This window comes from Typopeltis vanoorti, chromosome 13 (assembly GCF_054136105.1).
Source record: "Typopeltis vanoorti isolate ZY-2024b chromosome 13, IOZ_Tvanoo_1.0, whole genome shotgun sequence".
Classification (NCBI taxonomy): domain Eukaryota; kingdom Metazoa; phylum Arthropoda; class Arachnida; order Uropygi; family Thelyphonidae; genus Typopeltis; species Typopeltis vanoorti.
The window spans coordinates 102,875,098-102,896,613 of record NC_143561.1 but is presented as its reverse complement, the minus strand read 5'-3'; the positions used below and the strand labels follow the sequence as shown (position 1 = coordinate 102,896,613).

The window sequence follows — 21,516 nt, the reverse complement described above, 5'->3', positions numbered from 1 at the left end:
ATAATGTAATAATAGCATACATTTCCTAGGAAATGTGTTTTACATTATGGAAAATACCAAGAATAGCGATCAGAACTTTACCACGTTTGCTGCAAGTTGCCCGAGTTTGTACTTGGACTACTTGAATTAGCTCACGCTAATAGTTGCCGATACTTTTATACTTTATTATACTATATTCGGTTTTAAAACAATGCAGGATTTAATATCCCCTTAATTTAAATAATCTTTAAATTCAGATATGGAACTGTGCCATACTGAGAATCTGGGATGGGTGTTACAGAGCAATAACTGTTCAAACTGTGAAGCAATTCATAAGGATAGGAGAGCCCTGTTTTTTTGACAAAATTCATTCTGGCACATGGTCTAAATTGAAATCAAAGAGATGAACAACACCTGCAGGAATGTCTTCTTGTGGAGTAACTTTTAGTTTTATCTAATGGAACATTTGTGAATGCAACATTGAGATGGGTCAAGAATTTGTTTGGACTTTATCTTCCAGATTTTCTTCCATTAGTTTTCTTATTCTTTCTGTTAATATTGTCATGAATACTTTTCCCACATTAGAGCAATTATTCTGTAGTTTTTGAATCCATTTTGCTTCCTTTTTTGTGAAAGGATCTTGTCCATTCTTTTTGGTGTTTTTTTGCCTTCATCATATGCTATATTATACCCAATACAGTTTGTCTATGCTTACCTTGCCGCTGTGTTTCAACATCCCTCTAGTGATCTTATTATTTCCTAGGGTTTTTATGGTTTTTCAGATGTTTTACTGCCTTTATAACCTCATCCCTCAGTATATCATCTGTTTCTTGGTTGTGATATTTCCCTTGATTCATCAATTAACTTCTTTTGTATCCCCAACATCTCCCTGTGTCTTATATAACTGAGCAGTAACTTGTCCATCTCTCTCCTGTTTCTTCTGTGTTCATCAAGATTTCACCATTTTTGTTTTCTGTGGTTCCCTTCTCTGGACTCCATTACTTGTTGATGTTTCTGATCTTTTATATATATTTTATGTTGCTCCCATCCATGAAATTATTATTATTATTATTATTACCTGACACCTCTAGGGAGTCCAAAGACTCATCGAGGGAGGGCACCAACTACAACGAACCATATCATCTACTCCAACAGCATCTACTGTCCACCACCACTAGTATTTTCACAGACAATCACAAACATCCACACCAAGGTGGAGATTCAAACCCACAGCCTCTTGGCTGGAGAGCGGATATGCTAACCATTCGGCCAACCAGGCCGGCATATGTTATATTTATTTTTACATAGTTTGGAAACCATGGAACATTTTCAAGCCTCCCATAAGTGGGGCAATGGTCTCACACCAAGTAATGAAATTTATCTTCCACCTAAACACAATCATAAACATCTATGCCCACGGCAGTATTTAAATCCACAGCCTGTTGGTTGGAGAGAGTCGGTACACTAACTACTCGGCCAATCAGGCCGGTCGTATACTACTTTTGTTCTGTATTCACCATAGTATTTATTAATATCCTCACACTGTTCCTCTAGCCATTTTGCTTTGTCTCTTCTAAGCACCTTCTTCACTTCATAGCATTTTGCTCTATATTGTTCTTCCATTTCCACAGAGATCTCTCTCCCTTAATCTTTAATTCTGTTTTTTCTTGAATTATCATTATTTTCTCCAAGATCCACCTCTTCTTTGGCTTTTCTGTTTCTGGGACTATTTGTTCCACTGTTCTTGATTGCAGACACTACTTTGATGTTTCTATCCTTGAGTTCCTTCTCCATGATGGATTTTAGTTCTTCCTTGAGTGCTTGACATGATAAAATTACATTAACTTGGTTTCTAAACCACTGTTGTTATGATAATTTTAATAAAAACTGATTTTAAAAATAAATAAACAAATAAAATACTTTTGATATTCAGGAAACATCAAAACTTTTCCACAGAAATATTGTTAAAAAATATATTTTAACAGGATGTATATACAGATGGAGTCTAATAAAAGCAGCTTAACAAGTCACTTCTCACAGGATTTATGATGATCCTGTTATAGTGCAGTGACATAGTCTACGTTTTATATAGAAATAGTGGATGTTAAAGACCCAACATTATTTCAAGGCTGAATATATGTAGAAACTTCAGAGGTTTCAAAATTTTGACCAGAGCTTATGAGAATATGATCCCCAGTATCAGAATTGCCTTATTACTATTACTATTATTACGGGCAACTCCAGGGAGTCATTAGACTCATCGAGGGAGGCCCCAAATCATATTCATCACAACTATTTGACATTCATACAGTATCTATCATACCTCGCCTTAAACTCATTCACTGTCACAGCATCCACCACAGACTCAGGGAGCGCATTCCACTCATTCACTACTCTAAAAGTAAAGAACCCAGCTCTAACACCTTTACTAACCTCATGTCTTAGCTTGCAAAGACATGAGTGCTGCACTAGCATCTGTATGTTTGCCTTTTATTGTGCATTTTTATAAAGGTTTCACTGGCCTAATGGCTGTTTCGAACTGGTTGGTTCTCTTCAGAGACCAGGCAATTCAATTTGTTCAAATTGTCAACTTCAAAAACTCTTGAGTGATCTAAAAGGTCACTTTGTCAAGTAGCTCCAATACTTCAGCTTGGCACAACCAGAGGCAAGTGCCATCAAGACTTTGCATGATAAAACAGCAGACAAACTGCCAGAGTGCATGGGCCTACCATTCTTAAGAAAGCTTAAGAGAGTAAGATACCAAAGCAATCCTTTGTCAGAGAGTTGTATTTTTCAGGGTGAATTCTCAGTCAGTGTATAATAATGATTATCAAAGAAAGAGCCATACAGTTTCATTTCAGTTATGTAAATTATATAAAAATAGCTGATATTAAAGATCAAACATTATTTGAAAACTGAATGTATGTAGAAATTTTAGAAGTTTAGAAATTTTGACAAGAACGCTTATGAGAATACAGTCTTTGGCATCAGAGTTGCCTTAGCTTGCACGATTTAAAAGACATGAGAGTGCTGCCCAAGCCTCCGTATTCACCTTTTATTAGTGCATTTTGATAAAGATTTCACTGGCCTTTAATATCCACTATTTCCATATAATTTTCATTGCCCAAATGACTCTTTCTTTGATATTTATTACTATTACACACTGACCAAGAGTTCACTTATAAAATATACAACTCTCTGACATATGATTGCCTTGGTATTGAATGGGAGTTCTCGCTCTCTTAAGGTTTCTGTCAGGTCTCTAAAGAGGACCATTTCAAAACAGCTCTCAGGTCAGTGAAACCTTTATCAGAATGAACTTAAACAAATATGTGGATGCTTGGACAGCACTCATGTCTTTTAAGTAGTGCAAAATATGGCAACTCCAATGCCGAGGATTGTGTCTCATAAGTTCTGTAGTCAAATTCTTGAAACTTCTGAAGTTTCTACATTGAAATAATATTGGATCTTTAATATCCACTGTTTAATGTATGTTGCTGAAATTAGGCCATATGGCTCGTTCTTTGATAATTACATTTTATTTTTGGTCAGAATTAGGGAAACCTTTCAGATTTGGATACTATGCATAATCAACGTTTACTTGTTACTGTTTTAATTTCAATCCCACACAAAGGAAATCGCAAAACTTATAGTTCACTGGTACTGTGTGTAGTTATTTGTGGAACATACTAATGTCATTTTCATTATTTTTGACATTAGTCATTTTCATACTAATGTCATTTTCAGACCGCGCGGTTAGCCTAGTGGCTTTGCGCTTTGCAACCATATGACTGGGGAAGGAGTGTCCCAAGTTCGATTCCCGTTGTAGACGTGAGGAATTTGAGGATCTTCCTCAGGCATAGCCAAGTTAGCCGGTCTTGGGCGCGGTCAGTAGGGTTTTTTCTGCCAGTTTATCTTGCGTTTTTCATCCCGCAAACAGGCAAACCGGCCCCATGAACATACACCTCTACAGTCAAAAATATATCCCCCCCAGCGGCAGACCAGGCGACAGGTCGGTTGGGAGTAGTACTAACACTTAGTCGCATCTAAGTAACACGCGGACCCTACATAGGAAGCAGGAATAACGCGAAGAAGAAGACTAATGTCATTTTCAGATAAGGGCTTTCTTGTGTCTAGAAATATTACATTTTTCAAAGAAGATGTTTCATTTATGACTTGGAATTAAAGAGACTGAATTTGATATTTGTGCCTGCTTTTGGTTGCTTGCTGTTTAAATATCTTATCTGATCTTTTAATTTATCTTAATATACTTTAAGCCATAGATAGAACCAAATAACATCATCAACACTGGACTAAAGGCTGGGTTTAAGGTTTGGTCTCCAGCTGTTCTATATAGAAATTAACTAAAGTGGCAATCCAATCTAGAGTTAACTCTCTCTCTCTCTCTCTCTCTCTCTATATATATATATATATATACACATATACATATATAGCAAACTTTAAGGGGCCACAAGAATAGTAAATTTTCTTTAAAAAAAAAAATATATATATATATATATATATATTTCCCTTCCATGTGATACTAGCATAAATAGTGAATTTGAATAATTCAGAAAAGTCAAAAGAGTGGAGACTTAATTAAATGAAATACCTTAGTGTTTTGGTAAATAAATGAAGAGTTATATCAACATTGATGAATTTTTATGGACAAGGTTGAATTATTAAAATCAAGGATATTAATAATAAATATCCAGTATTGTTTTTTATATCCAAATAGTAAAGCAGTACTTGCCTTTGAAATTTATAAAATTTCATAGATAATCACAAGCTTATGAAAATGCAGTATTTGGTTAAGAGTTACCTTGGAATTTCAGTTTTATTATTTTCTTCTATTGTTGGCATTGTAGTTTTATTTCCTTGATAAAAGATAATCTTAAAATGGTTCGACCAGATTTTCCTTATCTCTTCAATATCCCAGGTTTCAGTCATCTTGTTGTTTATCATTGTTACTGCTTTTGCTGAGAATTCCTTTATGATTTCTCTTGTAGTGTCATGGAAAACTTTTAGGCTGTTTTGTTGGTATCCTTCTTGGCATTTTTTAGCTGTTTCTTCTAGCCATTTTTCTTTGGCTTTTTTGCATAGGTTATTAACTTTATTTTTTAGTTCTCTGTATTTTTTTCTATTCTCTTTGTTTTTGTTGGTTTACAAATATCTTTACCCTCTCTTTTTTCTTCTGTTGTGGTTAGGATTTCTTGGGTTATCCATTGATTGTTTATTTTGGGTTTGTTACCTTGGATATCTTTTGCAATTAATAACACTGTTTCTTTTCCCTCTTCCCAGTATTTTCCACTGAGATGGAGAGTTTTAATCTCAGGTGCATCTGTCCTAAAAATTGACTTCTGATTGAACTGTCTTCTAGTTTTGATAGATTGAATCTTTCTTCTTTACTCATATTATTTTTCCTGTTAAATTTTATTTTCACTTTGGCAGTTAATATTTCATAGTCAGTGTCAAAATTGAAACTTCTTAATGTTCAAACATCATTTACTGGTCTTTTCCATCGTTTGTTTATGATAATATAATCTCTGCAGTTCTTTATATTACCATCTGGGGATGTCCATGTATATTTATTATTAGGATGCTGATAAAACAATGTGTTTGCAATTATTAGGTCATTTGCTTTACAGAAGTGCAGCAATTGTTCTCCTCTGTCATTAAGTTCTCCATATCCAAATTGTCCCATCATATCTTTTTTTGTCTACTACAAACCGTCCTAGTTTAGCATTAAAATCTCCCATCACTATCACAAGTTATCTGTTTTTTGATCTATCTATTTCCTGTTGTAGTTCCCTATAGAAATTTTCTATTTCTTCCTCTAGATGGTTACTGTCTGCATATATTTGGATTATTTTAATTATTTGACCTCTTTCTTTTGCTTGAAACTTGGCTGTGATTATTCTGGAAGACACTGGATTTATTTCAATTACTGAGTGTATAAGTTTCTTCTCAATTAACAATGCAACTCCTTCTCTGTGTATGTTATCTTTTCTTCCTGAGAAGTACAGTCTTCCTTCTGGTAAATCCACACCAATGTGTTTCTGATAGACCTAAAATATTCTATTTCAGTCTTTTGAAATTTTTCTTTAACTAGTTACAATTTTCCAGGTCGATAAAATGATCTTCTGTTGAGGTTGGCTACATACTTCACGTCTTTTGCTGACCACATCACTGATTTCTCACCTACTCTATGTGGTCTTTGAGTAGGCGTGTTGGCTGTCCTGTATGCAGTAGCATTTTCTCTGTTTGTAGATTTCCTCCGGTTCATGGAAGTTACTTGCATAGTAATGTAGCCAGCTTGCCATGTCTCTGCTACATCCTTTGGTCCATGGCTCTTTATTCTTTATTCAGAGCAATCCGTTTGGGTTTCTCCCATCCACCACCTGGGGGGATGTGCCTGGTAGGAGTGTGATCTCCCCTGTTACCTATTACTATCTATTTAATTTGCCATCTTCACTAAAATTTGTGCTTAAATAGCTGAAATGTTGTACTTATTCTGTGCATTTCCCAAGTTTTTATTCAATGTTACAGCCTGTTTTCATAGTCTTTGTCTTTTTTTTATTGCAGACTTTTATACCCAGTCTGTTATAGTAGTGTAGTCACTCAATTTAGCTGAAGACTCATGCAGAGTTGTATTGGATTTATTCGAGAGTATAGTATAACATGATCTACATAAACCAAAACAGTTGAGATTACTATATCCAATTTTGATATCCGGTTTAATGCCACTTTCCTTCAGAATGCAATCCATATAGATAATGAATAACAGTGGAGATAATGTGTATCCTTCTCTCACACCTAATCTGAAAGCACGAAGTACTTTATAAATACCAGATCTCTTAAAGGATGGAGTTTTTCTTTAGGAGAATTAATGAAGTTGATAAGTTGACATGCGATTTTAAAGTAATATTAAGATTATATCCATTTAATTTAGAACTTCTACTATTTTTTTCAGATATATGCCTTTTTTTTTTTTTTTTTTTAATAAAGGAGAGGAAAGAAGCCTGTGGAAGAAGGAATAAACTGATTTTGCCAACACAAACTCACCAAACAGTTTTATTTCCTTTTGTTATAAATTGTTGTGGTGAGAGTTCTACTTTAATCATCTGGGATTTGATCTTGTGAATACGACTTTGGGATTGCATTATGTCGGTATTCCAAAACTGTCATGCAAGATCAAATCACCAACTCCTGCTGTTTTTCCACATTCCAGTTTTTTGATGGAAATATTGATACATAATATAATTCTAACAGCATTCCTTCTAGATATTTTCAATAATTCTAAACAACTCAGTTCAATTTAGTTATAAATAAATATGTCTTGTCACTGACCCATAGTTCTGTATTGAAATTTTCTAATGTTGCTCAGTAGTAATAAATCGTTAGCACCAGTATCATAGTTTTCTTAACAGAACTGTACAGGATACCAACTGCAAACATTGCACACAATGGACAATAAAGATTTCAGTGATGCTGCAGAGCTAGCATCACTGATGTAATTGATCAATTTGATCATCTGTTTTGATTAACAAATAATGTCAATTATAGTAGTATTCTTAGATGATGAGCTAGGTCATTATATCACAGCAATTAATCAAGTCATTTTGCTGCTTTTTGAAACTGAAAATGATCAAATTTTCAGCCAAAACTAAGATGATCTAACATGTGTTTAGCAAGCATTCCAAATAACATTTCCATTAAAATCTATCCTTTTTATATGTATTTAGCTGGACAAAATAATTGTGTTAGGTGCTTATACATTGTTAAAAAATGCACCTAAAAAGTATTCGTACTTAAAGTATTAAAATAGAGAACTGAAAAAACTTCAGTCTGGCAAGAGTGTAGTTAACAAGGATATTATTCATCCATTCTTATTTATAACTAGATATAGAAACTTAAGGGTTTTAAAATAAGAATGGATGCATAATATTCTTGTTAACTAAACTAAATGATAATGTCAGTGGTAGAGTGTGCCTTTACTGAAGTGTTAGCCTCAGTTCTGTTTGTTGGAACATGCACATAAATAACACTACTTATGTTTTTTTTTGTAGCTAATTAAAAATAGAAACATGCATTTTTAAATTGTGCTTATCCCTATTATTATTGCAGGAAAGGGTTAGGGAGTCTTCTATTCTGATGTTGCCAAACTTCTGCATGCTATTTTACAATTAATGTGGGCTACATACATTTCATGTTATCTCTCTTTATTGTTCAAACTTTTTTGTTGAAAATAAAAAGTAGGGCCAGCAGTACAAGAAGTATGACTTTTACACCCACAGAGTCATGCATCATTTGTGTACCAGGCATCATTAAAACAACTCAATTCTTGTTACACCTATCGTAAACTTGGCATGGGTTTACCTCTGATTTTTTTCTTCATAGAAAAACTTCATCTAAAAATAAATTTCTTAATAAATCTTCTGTTATGCGCACACGCACACACACACATTCTTCCTGCATTATAATTTCTGTTTTCTGTTACAGTAACCATTAGCAGGCATGCTCACACCAGTGAACACTTGATGCAGTTACTGCATTGTAAGCCTCTTCTCTGGGACTGACACACAATGAACAACTCATCATGAACTACTGCTATTATACCAGTTGCATTGAATGTCTATGTGTGTACATTCTCTCAAACCTCTTGCTTTATGTAACCTTCAGACAAATGGCTAATATGGGTTTTGAAAGCATGTTTTGTCTATTGCATAGATAGTGCCATTCATTGAATGTGGTGCTTGTAGTGGTATTTTATATTTTGGTTCAGATATAATATATAATATTATGTATGCATTGCATTTTTGTTTTCAAATGTGGTAGCCAGGCTAATAAGGCCCTTCTGCTTCTGGGTAATATAACCTTCAGCCTTGAATTGCACAATTTAAAACACATGGAATCTTCCTAGGAATCCATATATTTGCCTTTTATATTGCTGTTAGGGTTCACTGGCCTGATAGCTGTTTCATATTGTTGGTTTTCATTAGAGACCAGATAGAAGCCTTTAGAGGATAATAGTACTCCGACAATCCCATATCAGAAAGTTATATTATTCATAAGTAAACTATCAGTAGATGCATACATAAAGTATTAAAAGTATGTTCCTACTGAGAGTTCACTTATGAATAATATAACTTTTTTTGTCTTTTAAGTAGTGCAAGCAACTGCAGTGCTGAAGGTTATATTATTATAAGCTCTCTGATAAATTTTAAAACTTATATTTCTGCATCTGGTTATAAATAAGAATGGATACATAATATCCTTCACTGTACTTATACTTAATTTAGAGATAATAGATACAGTTTGCTGTACCTTTGATCCCTCCTCACTACACATTTGAAAGAATTACACATGCCCTAATTGAAAACATCAAGTTTCTTCTACTTGAAACTTGAGTTTTTCCTCTCAAATAATAGGAAAATAAAAGAAAAATAAATTATTGTAGCTGAACAATGCAACAGAGCTGTGCAGTGAACATAAAAATAGTAATGCTTATTTATTTTATGAGTGATTAATTTGTGTTCTCAATGGGCTAAATTGTTTTCTAAGCTGTGTGCTAATTTCCTCTACTAACTTCAGATTATAGTATTTATTTTTTAAACATTACATTTTAAACATAATTTTGTCTATAAATTGATATATATATATATATATATATATTTTTTTTTTTTCTTTCTTTCAGGTTCCTTCCTATTCAACAGTTAATTCCAATATGGTTATGAGGAATACATCGAGCACCACACCAGATGTGATATCACTAGACTAATTTACACTGCCTTGGAGATTCTCTTTTCTTTCCTTCTTTCTGAAAGTGAAACTGAAATGTGCACCTTGTTATCACTACATAATCAGAGTGGATTTAAGACATCTTGCAGACATGCATTAATGTATATATGTCTGTATATGCATACATATATTGTATGCATGTATGTTTGTTTACTGTACAGAGGTAGTGATGATTTGTGTTGATTTCCATTTTAATAGAAGGATCTTCAGAATGGTAGTATTAGTGTACAAATCTGCCCATAATCTGCAAGAAAGACAGTTTTTGAGGATATTGGAGTTTCACAAACTCAAAACATTTCCATTTCATGTTGTCACAAATCCTTTGTTGCAGATACAATAAAAAGGGGGAACAATGTATTAAAAAGTGGCATCTGGCATGGAAACATAAGAAACATACTATCATTTATATGTTAAAAAACTGTGTTTGATGTTAACATTTTCTTCCAGGTAGGTTTTTTTTATTTTATTTTATTATTTTATTTTATTTTTTTTTTTTGTCATCCCACTACCTGGTAGTTTATAAGACTGTTCACAGATAATTCATGTGTATATATGCATTCAGAATCCAGTATTTAAAAATCATTATTCATATGTGCAAAGTATCATAACATTCAGTTTTTATAAATAATTAACATTGTCTATTAAAGGAAACAGCTTTGTTTGCAATGTGTCTTTTAATGTTTGCAGTTTCTGAACACTTTTAAAAACAAAAATGATCAGTGAGTTTCATCGGCAATATGAAGACTCTCTCATGACGGATATTTTTTTTTGCATTTGATTTGTGCTTTATCAAATTGTACAACTGAAAAATGAAAAATACTTTATTACAAGATTGTGAAATCATAGTAATAAGTTTGTCATGACAGCTGAGAAATTTAGCTCTCTCTTTCTGAGGTTAGATTTCAGTTATAAGAAATTGATTGATTTGTAATGTAAAGAAACTTCTAGTGGTGAAATCACTTGTTCAACATCTTTAACAGTTGACTATTTGTGTATGTGTGCGTGCATGCACAGTTCTTAGCATACATGTATAGAAATATTTCTAGACTTTCAGTGCTTATGTCCTTACGATATCAAGTATTTTTTATACAACAAAAGTAATTCACAAGTTTTCTAACAGAAATTTTTTTTTTTTAATTTGATGGTTGAGAGTATAGAAATAAGAGTTGATCTTATTAATGTAGATATGACAATTGACACGAAATGATAAATTATAATCGCTCTTTTAAAAAAAAAAAGTGATTTGTCTCATTATTAACTAATAAAATTGAGATGTGAGAAAACAGGATGCATATATTTATTATTCTTTTTATTTTTTGGTATATCAAGTCATGAATGAGAACTGTCTTAGGGTGCTGTCATTATTAAAATAAAGAAATGCAATTATGATCTTCATGCAGTTATATATGAAATATTTTTCAGTGGTTGCTTGTAAATTAGATTATCCTTCAGTGTACTATGCATATAACAGATGTTATGACTACATCTATGAATGTACTTTTTATACTCATTAGTACTAATAAGTTTCAGTGCTTTCAAAAGGAGAAATTAGGAGGAAATAAAAATGTAAGAACAGATGGCAAAACATTATCTTTTAAAGTTGTGCTAGCATATATAGAAGCAAACATATGCAAAGAATAAATCAGAACCATGCTAATAGAAAATTAGTTATATATTAATCTCTACTTGAGATTTGCAGTCTTAATCTTTGTTATTCATAATTTTTTGCTTGAAGATGTTATCAACTATCATAATAATGATGTTGCCATGCATGTCCAGTTCATATTATATATATGTATATAATTTGGAATTGTATGGTGGCTTGCCTTTAAACACTATGAAACATTTTTTTGACATGCATATTAATTCTCATTCATTCCTATTGTGAAATTTTGCAAAAGCATGAAGCTCAGAATCAATCACACCAGAAAAAAATAAATAAATACCTATTTAAAAGTTATTTAATACTGTATAAACATAATGTGTTTACAGGTGTTTCTAAAATATGCCATCAACTGTTTACATCCAGTGATTTTGTTCATTAGTTCATTATTTAGATATATAACAATTTAATGAGCATATTTATATTTGTATAAGCATGTAAACATACATGCAATCATGTGTTTTGCTTTCATGTTATTCTTTATTTATTTATTATTGCATGTACATAACACAGCTGTGTGATAACTTCTAATAAATTCAGATATATATTTAGAGCATAATGAAATTAGTTATCTATTAATAAGTGAACTAGTAAGTCTAGATCAAATATTAATCCTGAAAGTGTTATTTTTCATTGTTTAACTTTGATTACATAAGAAACAAAAGCAAAAACCTCTATTACATTGAAGAGAGAAAGAATATGCTAAATAAAATGATGACAGCCAGCATCAAAAGATAAGCTGCCCACTGTAATTTATGTTCAAGGCTTTGTACTTTTTATACTCATCAGTACTAATAAGTTTCATTTCTTTCAAAAGGAGAAATTAGGAGGAAATAAAAATGTACTTTTTATTTCCTCATTATTTCCTTTATTCAGTGTTGTAGCTTTTATATAATTGAACTTGTCTTATTTTATATATATTTTTTGTCCTGTGTATTTATTGAAGCTAACACTCAGAGAGTTTCCATGATAGTGTATGTGAGATTTTTGCAATATGCTTCTTATGCTGTTTCATTATATATATTAAGTTATAACTACTCCTGGTGCATAGTGAAATTGTTGATAAATGTATTTTGTGTTTTATAGTTATTAGTCTAATGTTAAATTATTTCATCATCTGTATGGCATTAATGATAAAACAGTAATCATTCCAAGTAAATTGGCATTTTTAAAATGGTTTCATATTAATCTAATTTGTGATGGTACAGTGATTATTGAAGGGGGGAAAAAAGCAAGCATTAGTTTGCCTTTGTTTTTACTGCACCCATAACTAATTTTTTCTTATATTTACCTCTCTACCGAATAACTTTTGTTTTTATTTCCATGAAGTATTATTACATTTCAAAAACAAAAAAAAGTCTTACAAAATTTTTCTTTATTGGATAAATTATCAAGAATCATTTCACATCAGAAGTTACTATTTTACTTTAATTTTAGTTCTTAGCATATATGGCAGAAATGGAGACTGGAGAGAATTTTTTCATCTGTGTCACATATATATCTTATTAATAAAATATTGATTTTGCTGATAGAATTGAGCACCCTATCATGGTATCACATATAAAGCCAAGTTGCAGGCATTGAGTTTAAGGCAGTGAAGGAAGATTTTATTATGGATATTTCTTATTCATATTAAGATTGCCGATTTGCTACTGTGAAATAAATGTCATCATTTAAATATATAATTAATTGTAAAATCTCAGGCATACACTTGATCATGGTTCCTTGATGTTTTTTTTTTCAACAACATACCATAAACTGCTAAGTAATTGGATGTTTTAAAGGAACATGTGTAGTGTAGTAGGCATAATCCATTTTTAATAACACTGACACATATACAGAAAAAGAGAATTATTAACTGATATATTTCTTCCTTGTTACAAGGACATCATCAGCAGGGAGTAGGTAAGTAAGCATGCTACATGGCTCATGTTTCGAATGTTATCGGCTGATCTGCTCATCTTTCTTTCCCTGATGATGTCCTTCCTTGTAACAAGGAAGAAATATAATGGAGTAATAATTCTATATATATATTTTGTATATACGTCGCCCGTTAATAAAAAATCAAATGTTATGTAATCTAATTTTATTTCTGTCATTGAAAAAGAAGAAGAATCTTGGGTTAAAAAGGGAATGAACAGGTCCTAAAGAAAACAATAAATTGTGTGGTGGGGGTATAATGATGTTCTTTTTTAACATAACTTATCTGTTACAAATATATAACCACTGTCACCCAAGTATCTATAAATGTGTTTAATTAGGACCTCGCTTCAAAGAAAGTTAAGAAAGAAAAAAGTAGTGTTATTCCTAAATTTAAAAAAAAACTGAATATAGATGTCTTTATTTCACTTCAGCTATGATAACTATATAATGGAGTATTAACAGTTTAAAATATGAGGTACCTCATTTTTATAAGTTAAAGAGTGATATTATTTTAATATCCATTTAAGTTTGTATCTCATGTGTGTTTCAGTGTATTTCAAGAAAATGCCAACCAATATAATCCTTTTCAATTCATTGGGAATGGGAAACAGATTACATAGTATATTATTTTCTTTGAAGCAGATAAGTTTGTTTAAAAAAATGAATGTGTAGTTGCTGTGTCCAGTATGTAGATAAAAAAAATATTACAGCACATTTTATTCAAATTTTATAATTGCATCTTCTAAAATCTTGATATGTTAATTTTTTTTATATAAAATAATTTCAACACACTCTTTAAATAATTTTTTAAATCATAGATGCCTGAGATTCAATAACAAAGAACAAAAGTCACATTCAAGATCTGCCATATTTACCTCTAATTCATAAGTGACTTCAAAAGTAAAAATGTTGATTCTCTGTAACATTTATTAGCAGTGTGCATGACCTCTCAATAAGTCGCTACAAGAATATTTTATATCCCTGGGGATATAAATAATTTCTATCTCCCTAGGGGGAATGTTCATTGTATGATTGTTATGTCTTTATTTATGCTAGATGTTCTAGTAATAGCATGCACTCATACATTACTAAAACTCATAAATGGGGGATAGAAATAGAAAGAAAGAAAGAAATATTGATTATTTAGAAATAAAACACTAAAAAAAAGTAGATAGCAGTTGCTGAATAAAATTGCCATCTTAAATGTACAAATGGCTATATTTAGATGGATATTTTTTATTTGCATGCATATTGTTTGTAGGCAGTGATAGTTAGCACATGTGCTTCCAGGTCATCAGTGATCTTCTGCTGTTTCCTAGTTTTATACAGCAACAGTAATCAAAATGAATGTCTGATAAGAGTGGTCCCTGTTATGAACTACTACAGTGTAAAAGAGGTTATGTTAATGTGTAAGGTGAGTAATATCACAAGCACAAATAGTAAAAGTTTATATAAAAAATATTGGAGCAACAGATGGCTGTATAATACATAACATATAACTGCATGAATTAAAGAATAAATTAACATGTAAATACTGAAACATTGTATATTTATAAACTGAGTATAAATAATAGGGTACAGAATATTACACTACCATGACATGTAATTTTATGAATTTCATATTAATTCTACACATGCAGAACCTTACTCACTGAAAGTTGATATATTATTAATCTGCATTCTATCTGAATTTGATCTAGATGTGCTGGTATAACTAGAGACCACCGTACCATGCTGATCACTGTTTGACAGAATGATACTTATATTATTATTCACATGAACAGTTGTATGATCTTGGAAACATGCATGCATAAATAAAACTGAGGTATTATGCTCCCAGAGAATAACTGTTATGCTTCAAGAGTTTTTATGTAGTTTATTTCATGTAATGAATTCTTCATTAGTACACAAACTACAGTTGATCCTCAATACAGCAAACTCTTAGGGACCACAGAAATAGTGTGTTATGGTTGGATAATTTGCTATAGTGAATCCTTTAGAATAGCGCTGCTCCTATGGGCTTCAACCAAGACTTTCTGGTAGTTGATTATAATAGTGTTTGCTATAGTGAGAGTTGACTGTATACTTGTTATCAAGTGTTGAACCAGATGCCTAGATTTGTCATTTACGGTAATGTTTAAAACCCATGTTTCTACTTTCATTGCCATTTTTGTAAGAGTATTTAGAAAAGACAGTTCATGACAAGACCATGCAAACTACTACTGGATATATTCTTTTTCATCTTCAGTCTGGTAAGTTTGGCTATTTCAAAGAAGCAGTATTCTTTCATGATGGTGACTGCTTAAATTATTAGTGAACATTGAATATGCCATTAAAAAGCAAAAACTGTTTACATAAGATTTTGCAGTTGTTAATTTTATTGACAAAGGAAGTATTTCACTACCAAATGGCAGTCATCTTACACCTATTTCATGGAGCATATCTTGTTGACTAATAGAAAGTGCATACATGATAAAAAAAAAAAAAAAAGTACTTTGTATAACTTAACAGTCCACTAATATATACTGCTGGCAATATTGTTACAGCCAATGAACATTCTTCAGAGAAAATTAACTATATAAAAAGTATCATAGAGCAATCAGTCAATGTGGATTAGTTCCATATGCATTGATTAAAAGTATATTTGTTTATTCAGGATGAATAGACTACCTCATTTATATTCAGTAAATTCTGGATTCTTATGACCAGAATTATATATGCTCTGCACAGCACTATTCTGAATATTGAAAAAACTTGAAAGCAAATACTTTTGCACTTATAAAATGTTGGATTTTTTTTTTTTTTTTTTTTGTGATTATATTATTTTTATTTTCATTCATATCAAAAAAGAAAGAAAAAGAAACCAACTCAATAGTTGTAATAATTTCTTCAGAACAACTTTATTATGTGATGCATTCATTATCAGAGTTTTTGACTATCATGTTTAAATTTATTCAGTTTTTCTTTTGAACATCAGGATCATTTCCACTACATTCTTTCCTGTTTTTGTTGCAGTTGTTTTATGTTCCACTTATCACTTACTGTGATTCATTTAATCCACAAAAAAAACAAAAAAAAAAACAGATTATTTAATGCTGTGATGACACTTTTTATAAATATTTCATGATTGTCTATCATTTGTTACTTAATTTTTGTATATTCATATTTCTTATGTTTACCTGTAAATTAAGTTACATATTGCTGTTATCAGAAATAGTTGATTACTTATGTATTTTTATAGATAACATAGTTATCTTGAGAAAAGAACCTTCTTATAAGCAATCTTATTGACTTTGTTTGAAAATCAGTTTAATATTTTGTCATCCAGCAACTTCTAAGGTGAAAAATGCTGTTATTGCATCATTTTATTATATCCAGGTAAACAATGCTCATTCAACTTCTCAATGAAATTTTGTAAAATAAAACAGGTAATTAAAATATTCAAATGACTTATTGTTAGCTGAGTGCACCTTAATGAAAATACATTTAACAAAGCTGTTGATTCATTTATTTATTGGATTTTTTTATGTATCCATTGTAATATATATATTAAATGATTTTGTTTTCTGTTGGGATTTATAATTCCATTAAAAAGTTATCTTGTATCTCCACTTTAATACAATCATTACATTTCAGGCCATGTAAATGTAAGGCAAGATTGGTGCGTAAGAGAGAGTACTCCAATATCAGGATGGAGATTTATTGCTCACCAGTCTTCAAAAAAATATCGACATATTAGGGGTGACTGAAACAAAACAAGGCAAAACTGGTGAGATCTTTCTGAGCAATAAATACAAAACGTTGTATTCGGGCAATGACAATAAGGAAAAGAAGGAGTAGCCATAGTATTCAACACTAAATATGAGGCTAATCTTCTTGAATGGCAGGCAGTCTCAAGTAGACTGATGTGAACAATGAGACTTATTTGTGCCTATGGTCCCACAAAAGGTTATATTAAGGTAGAAGTGGAGGAATTTTTTGAGGCTTTAGAGAAAGCAACTAACACAATGAAAAAAGGAAAAGTTGGTCCTTGTTGGGAATCTAAATAGCAGAGTAGGAAATGATTGTCAGACATACAAAAATATTTTGGGAAAATTTGGAGAAAAGAGCAAAGCTAATAATAATGGCAAATACCTGTTGGATTTCTGCTGGGACATAGACTGGTTATTACTAACACAATGTTCCAACATAAAAATGTGCACATATTTACATGGAGAGAAGAGGCAAGGAATAAAAAAAAGTCTCATTGACTATGTTATTGTTCATAGTGATGTTTTCTCCCTGGTGCAAGATACCAGAATGTACAAAGGATTTGAAATTGGAAGTGATCACCATTTAGTCTTGAGCAGGATAAAATTGAATTTCATATTGAAATGAAGAACATGTAAGAAAGATGTAAAACGAATAAAAGTTGAGCAGCTCTCATATGTGAACTGTAGACTGAAACACAAACCTGATTGAAGAAAGGATGAAAGAGTTTGAGAACAGGAACCAAACCTTGGAGATTCAGTGGCAAGCCCTGAAGAAAACACTAATTGATTTGGCCAGAGAGGCATGTGGTGAGGTTGTCTGTAAGGATAGAAAAATCAGAACTCCATGGTGGACACAGGAAGTTAAAGAGGCAGTGAAAGAAAAGAAGAAAGCATACAAAAAGTACCTGGCAAATGTCAGCTTATGCTCTTAGAGAATACAGAAACAAATGTAAGAAAGCTAAACAAAAGTCAGGGGAGGACTTTGGTAAGAACATAGAAAATAAATATCAAGAAGGTAGCAAGATATTCTGGAGGTTGTTGAAGAAGCTCAGAAATGGAGGAAAGAGTGCTGTAAAAGAAATTATAGATGATAAAGGTCACATGAAAACTGGAGAAAAAGATATTCTTGAAGTATGGAGTAATTACTTCGAAAAATTGCTAAATGAAACAAGCAGTGATGACAGCACAGTGGTAAAAAACACTGCGAAGGCATGCAATCAGGAATACATTATTATTATTATTATTCTGTGACACCTGCAGGGAGTCCAAAGACTTAACGAGGGTCTTTACATACATATCCAAACTTGAAGTAGAAAAAGCCATCAAAAGCCTGAAATGTGGAAAAGCAGCAGGAATAAATGATATTTGACCAGAAATGCTCAAGTATGGAGGTATAAAAGTCTTACAGTGGCTGCACTGCATAGTTCAGAAGGTCTGGACAGAGAGACGAATTCCTGATGATTGGAGTAGAACTCTCATAGTACCTATATATAAAAAGGGAAATAAAACTGAATGTGAGAATTACAGAGGTATTTCTCTACTGAGTGACTTGAGAAACTGTATACTTCACTTTCCTTCATAATGTGATCGATATAGATAATTATTATTATTTTTTATTATTATTATTTTTATTATTATTATTACGGGTATCTCCATGGAGTCAGTAGACTCATCGCGGGAGACCCAAACTAGCAAAACAATATCTGTCATATCTCTTCTTGAATTCATTTACAGACAAAGAGCTCACAACTAAGTCAGGCAATGAATTCCACTCATTCACCACCCTCCAGGCAAAAAACCTTGTTCTGACACCTTTGTTAACCACACTCTTCTTTAATTTCCAGAGATGGCCTCTTGTTCTTCCATCACTATCACACAGCTGAAACATTTCCCCTGCATCAATCCTATAAAAACCTTTTAGTAATTTGAATGTTTCTATCATATCCCCTCTTCTTCGCCTATCAACCAATCTCTGCAATCCACAAGCTCTCAATCTATCAATGTAGGGAGCATTTTTTATATCACTCACCAACTTGGTCACTCTTCTCTGAACCCTCTCCACAGCCTCCTCATCTCCAAGGAATCCAGGTGACCAGACCTGAGCACAGTAATCCAAATGTGGAAGTATCAATGCTTTATAAAGGGGAATAATAACCTCTTTATCTCTGGATGTCAGTGTGTTCCTCAACAACCAAGTAATCCTATGTGCAATCTTGGACACCTTAGCAATGTGTTCTCTGAACTTCATCTCCCTATCTACCAATACCCCTAAGTCCCTAGCCTCATCAATCTCTTGGAGTACCTTTCCATCGATGTAGTACACAGCTGGTAATCTTTTAATCCCAAAATGCATGACTTTACACTTTTCCACATTGAACTGACATCCATTTTCTTTTGCCCATTTTACCAGCTTATTTAAATCCTCCTGCAAACTTTCAACACATCAGCTTGATTTTTTATTGCACTACACAACTTTGCATCATCAGCAAACAACTGAATATCTCCCTTTAAGCCATTTCCTATATCATTTATATACAAATTAAACAACATTGGCCCAAGCACAGAGCCCTGAGGCACACCACTGGTCACCTGCCTCATTCTGGACTCGGCTCCTCCATACACCACCTTATGGTATCTCTCCCTGAGCCATTCTCCTATCCATATCACCAATTTAATATCCATTCCCATCTGCTCCAATTTGCGTAACAGTGTTCTATGGGGTATCCTGTCAAAAGCCTTAGCAAAATCCAGAAGTACCACTGTGTAGCCAGTTCCTTTGTCCAACTCAGATGTTATTCTATTATGAATAGTTAATAGATTGCTAAGGCAGGATCTACCTTTAACAAAACCATGTTGGCCTCTATAGAGTATCATATCCTGATCCACCCATTCTTGAATTTTGTCTTTAACCAACTTTTCCAATACTTTTACCACTACTCCTGAGATGGTGATTGGTCTGTAATTCAATACCGCAGTTTTAGAGCCACCCTTATGCAAAGGAACCACTTTGCCTAACTTCCACTCCCTAGGGACCATACCAGAGTTCAAACTTAAATTAAATATCCAGGTAAGAGGGGTTGACAATTCATTTGCACATTCACGCAACACCCGAGCTGATATTCCATCTAAGCCTACTGCAGTGTTTGCATTTAAGTTTTGCAATATATTTAATACCTCTGATTCTTTAGCTTCAATTCTCACATTTGGTATTGCTATAGGTGTAGAGATATCCTCACTTGGGTGATAGACTTTCGAGAAGTGATCACTCAGTAACTCGACTATTACATCTGATTTTGTCACTTCACTACCATCAGCACCCACTAAGGTTATCCTTCCAAAGTCATTCTTCCTCTTACTTGCCACATAGCGGAAGAACTCTTTGGGATTACCCTTGATCTCTTTGGCTAAGGTCTTCTCATAATCTGATTTAGCTTTTCTTACTATGCTGGTAACCTTCCTAGCTTGAGCCTTGTACTGCTCATGGGTGTCCTGATCGCCCTTCTCCTTGTAAATTCTCCATAACATTTTCTTTTTTTGCAGTTCAAGCTTGATACTACTGCTCATCCATCTAATGCCTGCCTTGTTTGACCTCCTGACCATGGGGACACAATCTGATATTGCTTTCCTCAGATACCCACTGATTTTATCCCAAGCACTGCTAACATCTTTCCCTTGCAATATGTTCTGCCATGGGATGGCTGCAAGCTCACTCCGAAGCTTGTTATAATTGCCTAACCTGTAGTTCTGTACATACCCCTTCTTAATAGAAAAATCCACAGATTTTGCAACCTCCCAAGTCAATACCACATGATCGCTTTCACCAACTGGAGGTAACGAGAACACCTTACTTATGCATATAACCTCTGAACCAATAACCAGGTCCAACACTCTCACCCCACGTGTCCCTTCAGTTACGTGCTGTTTCAAGTAATTATCTCGTAGAAGATGTATGAACTCCATTTCCTTTTTGCTACGTGATATTTCCTCCTTCCAATTGATGTCACCATAATTAAAATCCCCCATAATAATCACTAAGCCTTCACTCATTGCACTAAGTTGCTGATGCATGAATTCAATATCTCCCCCCGTACTCCCTGGCCTATAGCAGCATCCAACTGTATATTTGGTTGCGTTGGTCACTATTTCGCACCAGACTGCCTCAAATGAACTCTCATTCAAATGTCTATCATCATGATATACTACTTTCTTTGGCTGCAACACATCAGCTATCATCAACAGTACTCCTCCTCCTGTTCTATCTTCTCTATCCTCCCTGAAAATACTGTACCCATCACATTCAATTCCAGTGACCACATCTTCTGCTGACAGCCAAGTTTCACTAATGCCTACAACTTTTGGTGAGATTTCACTGACTAATGCCAAAAATTCTTCTCTCTT

At 32.9% G+C, this 21,516-nt stretch overlaps 1 protein-coding gene across 5 annotated transcripts in view; it reads left to right on the top strand.

The window, feature by feature from the left end:
* LOC150100425 (E3 SUMO-protein ligase PIAS2-like) overlaps positions 1-16,960 on the top strand; it is a 380,802-nt gene extending 363,842 nt beyond the window's left edge. For all 5 annotated transcript variants that reach the window (XM_090403234.1, XM_090403237.1, XM_090403233.1 and 2 more), the window contains one exon: positions 9,677-16,960. In XM_090403234.1, coding sequence (XP_090259360.1) covers positions 9,677-9,760 — 84 coding nt within the window. In that variant the 3' untranslated portion in view covers positions 9,761-16,960. The remainder of the gene's footprint in view (positions 1-9,676) is intronic.
* Positions 16,961-21,516: the final 4,556 nt, after the last annotated feature.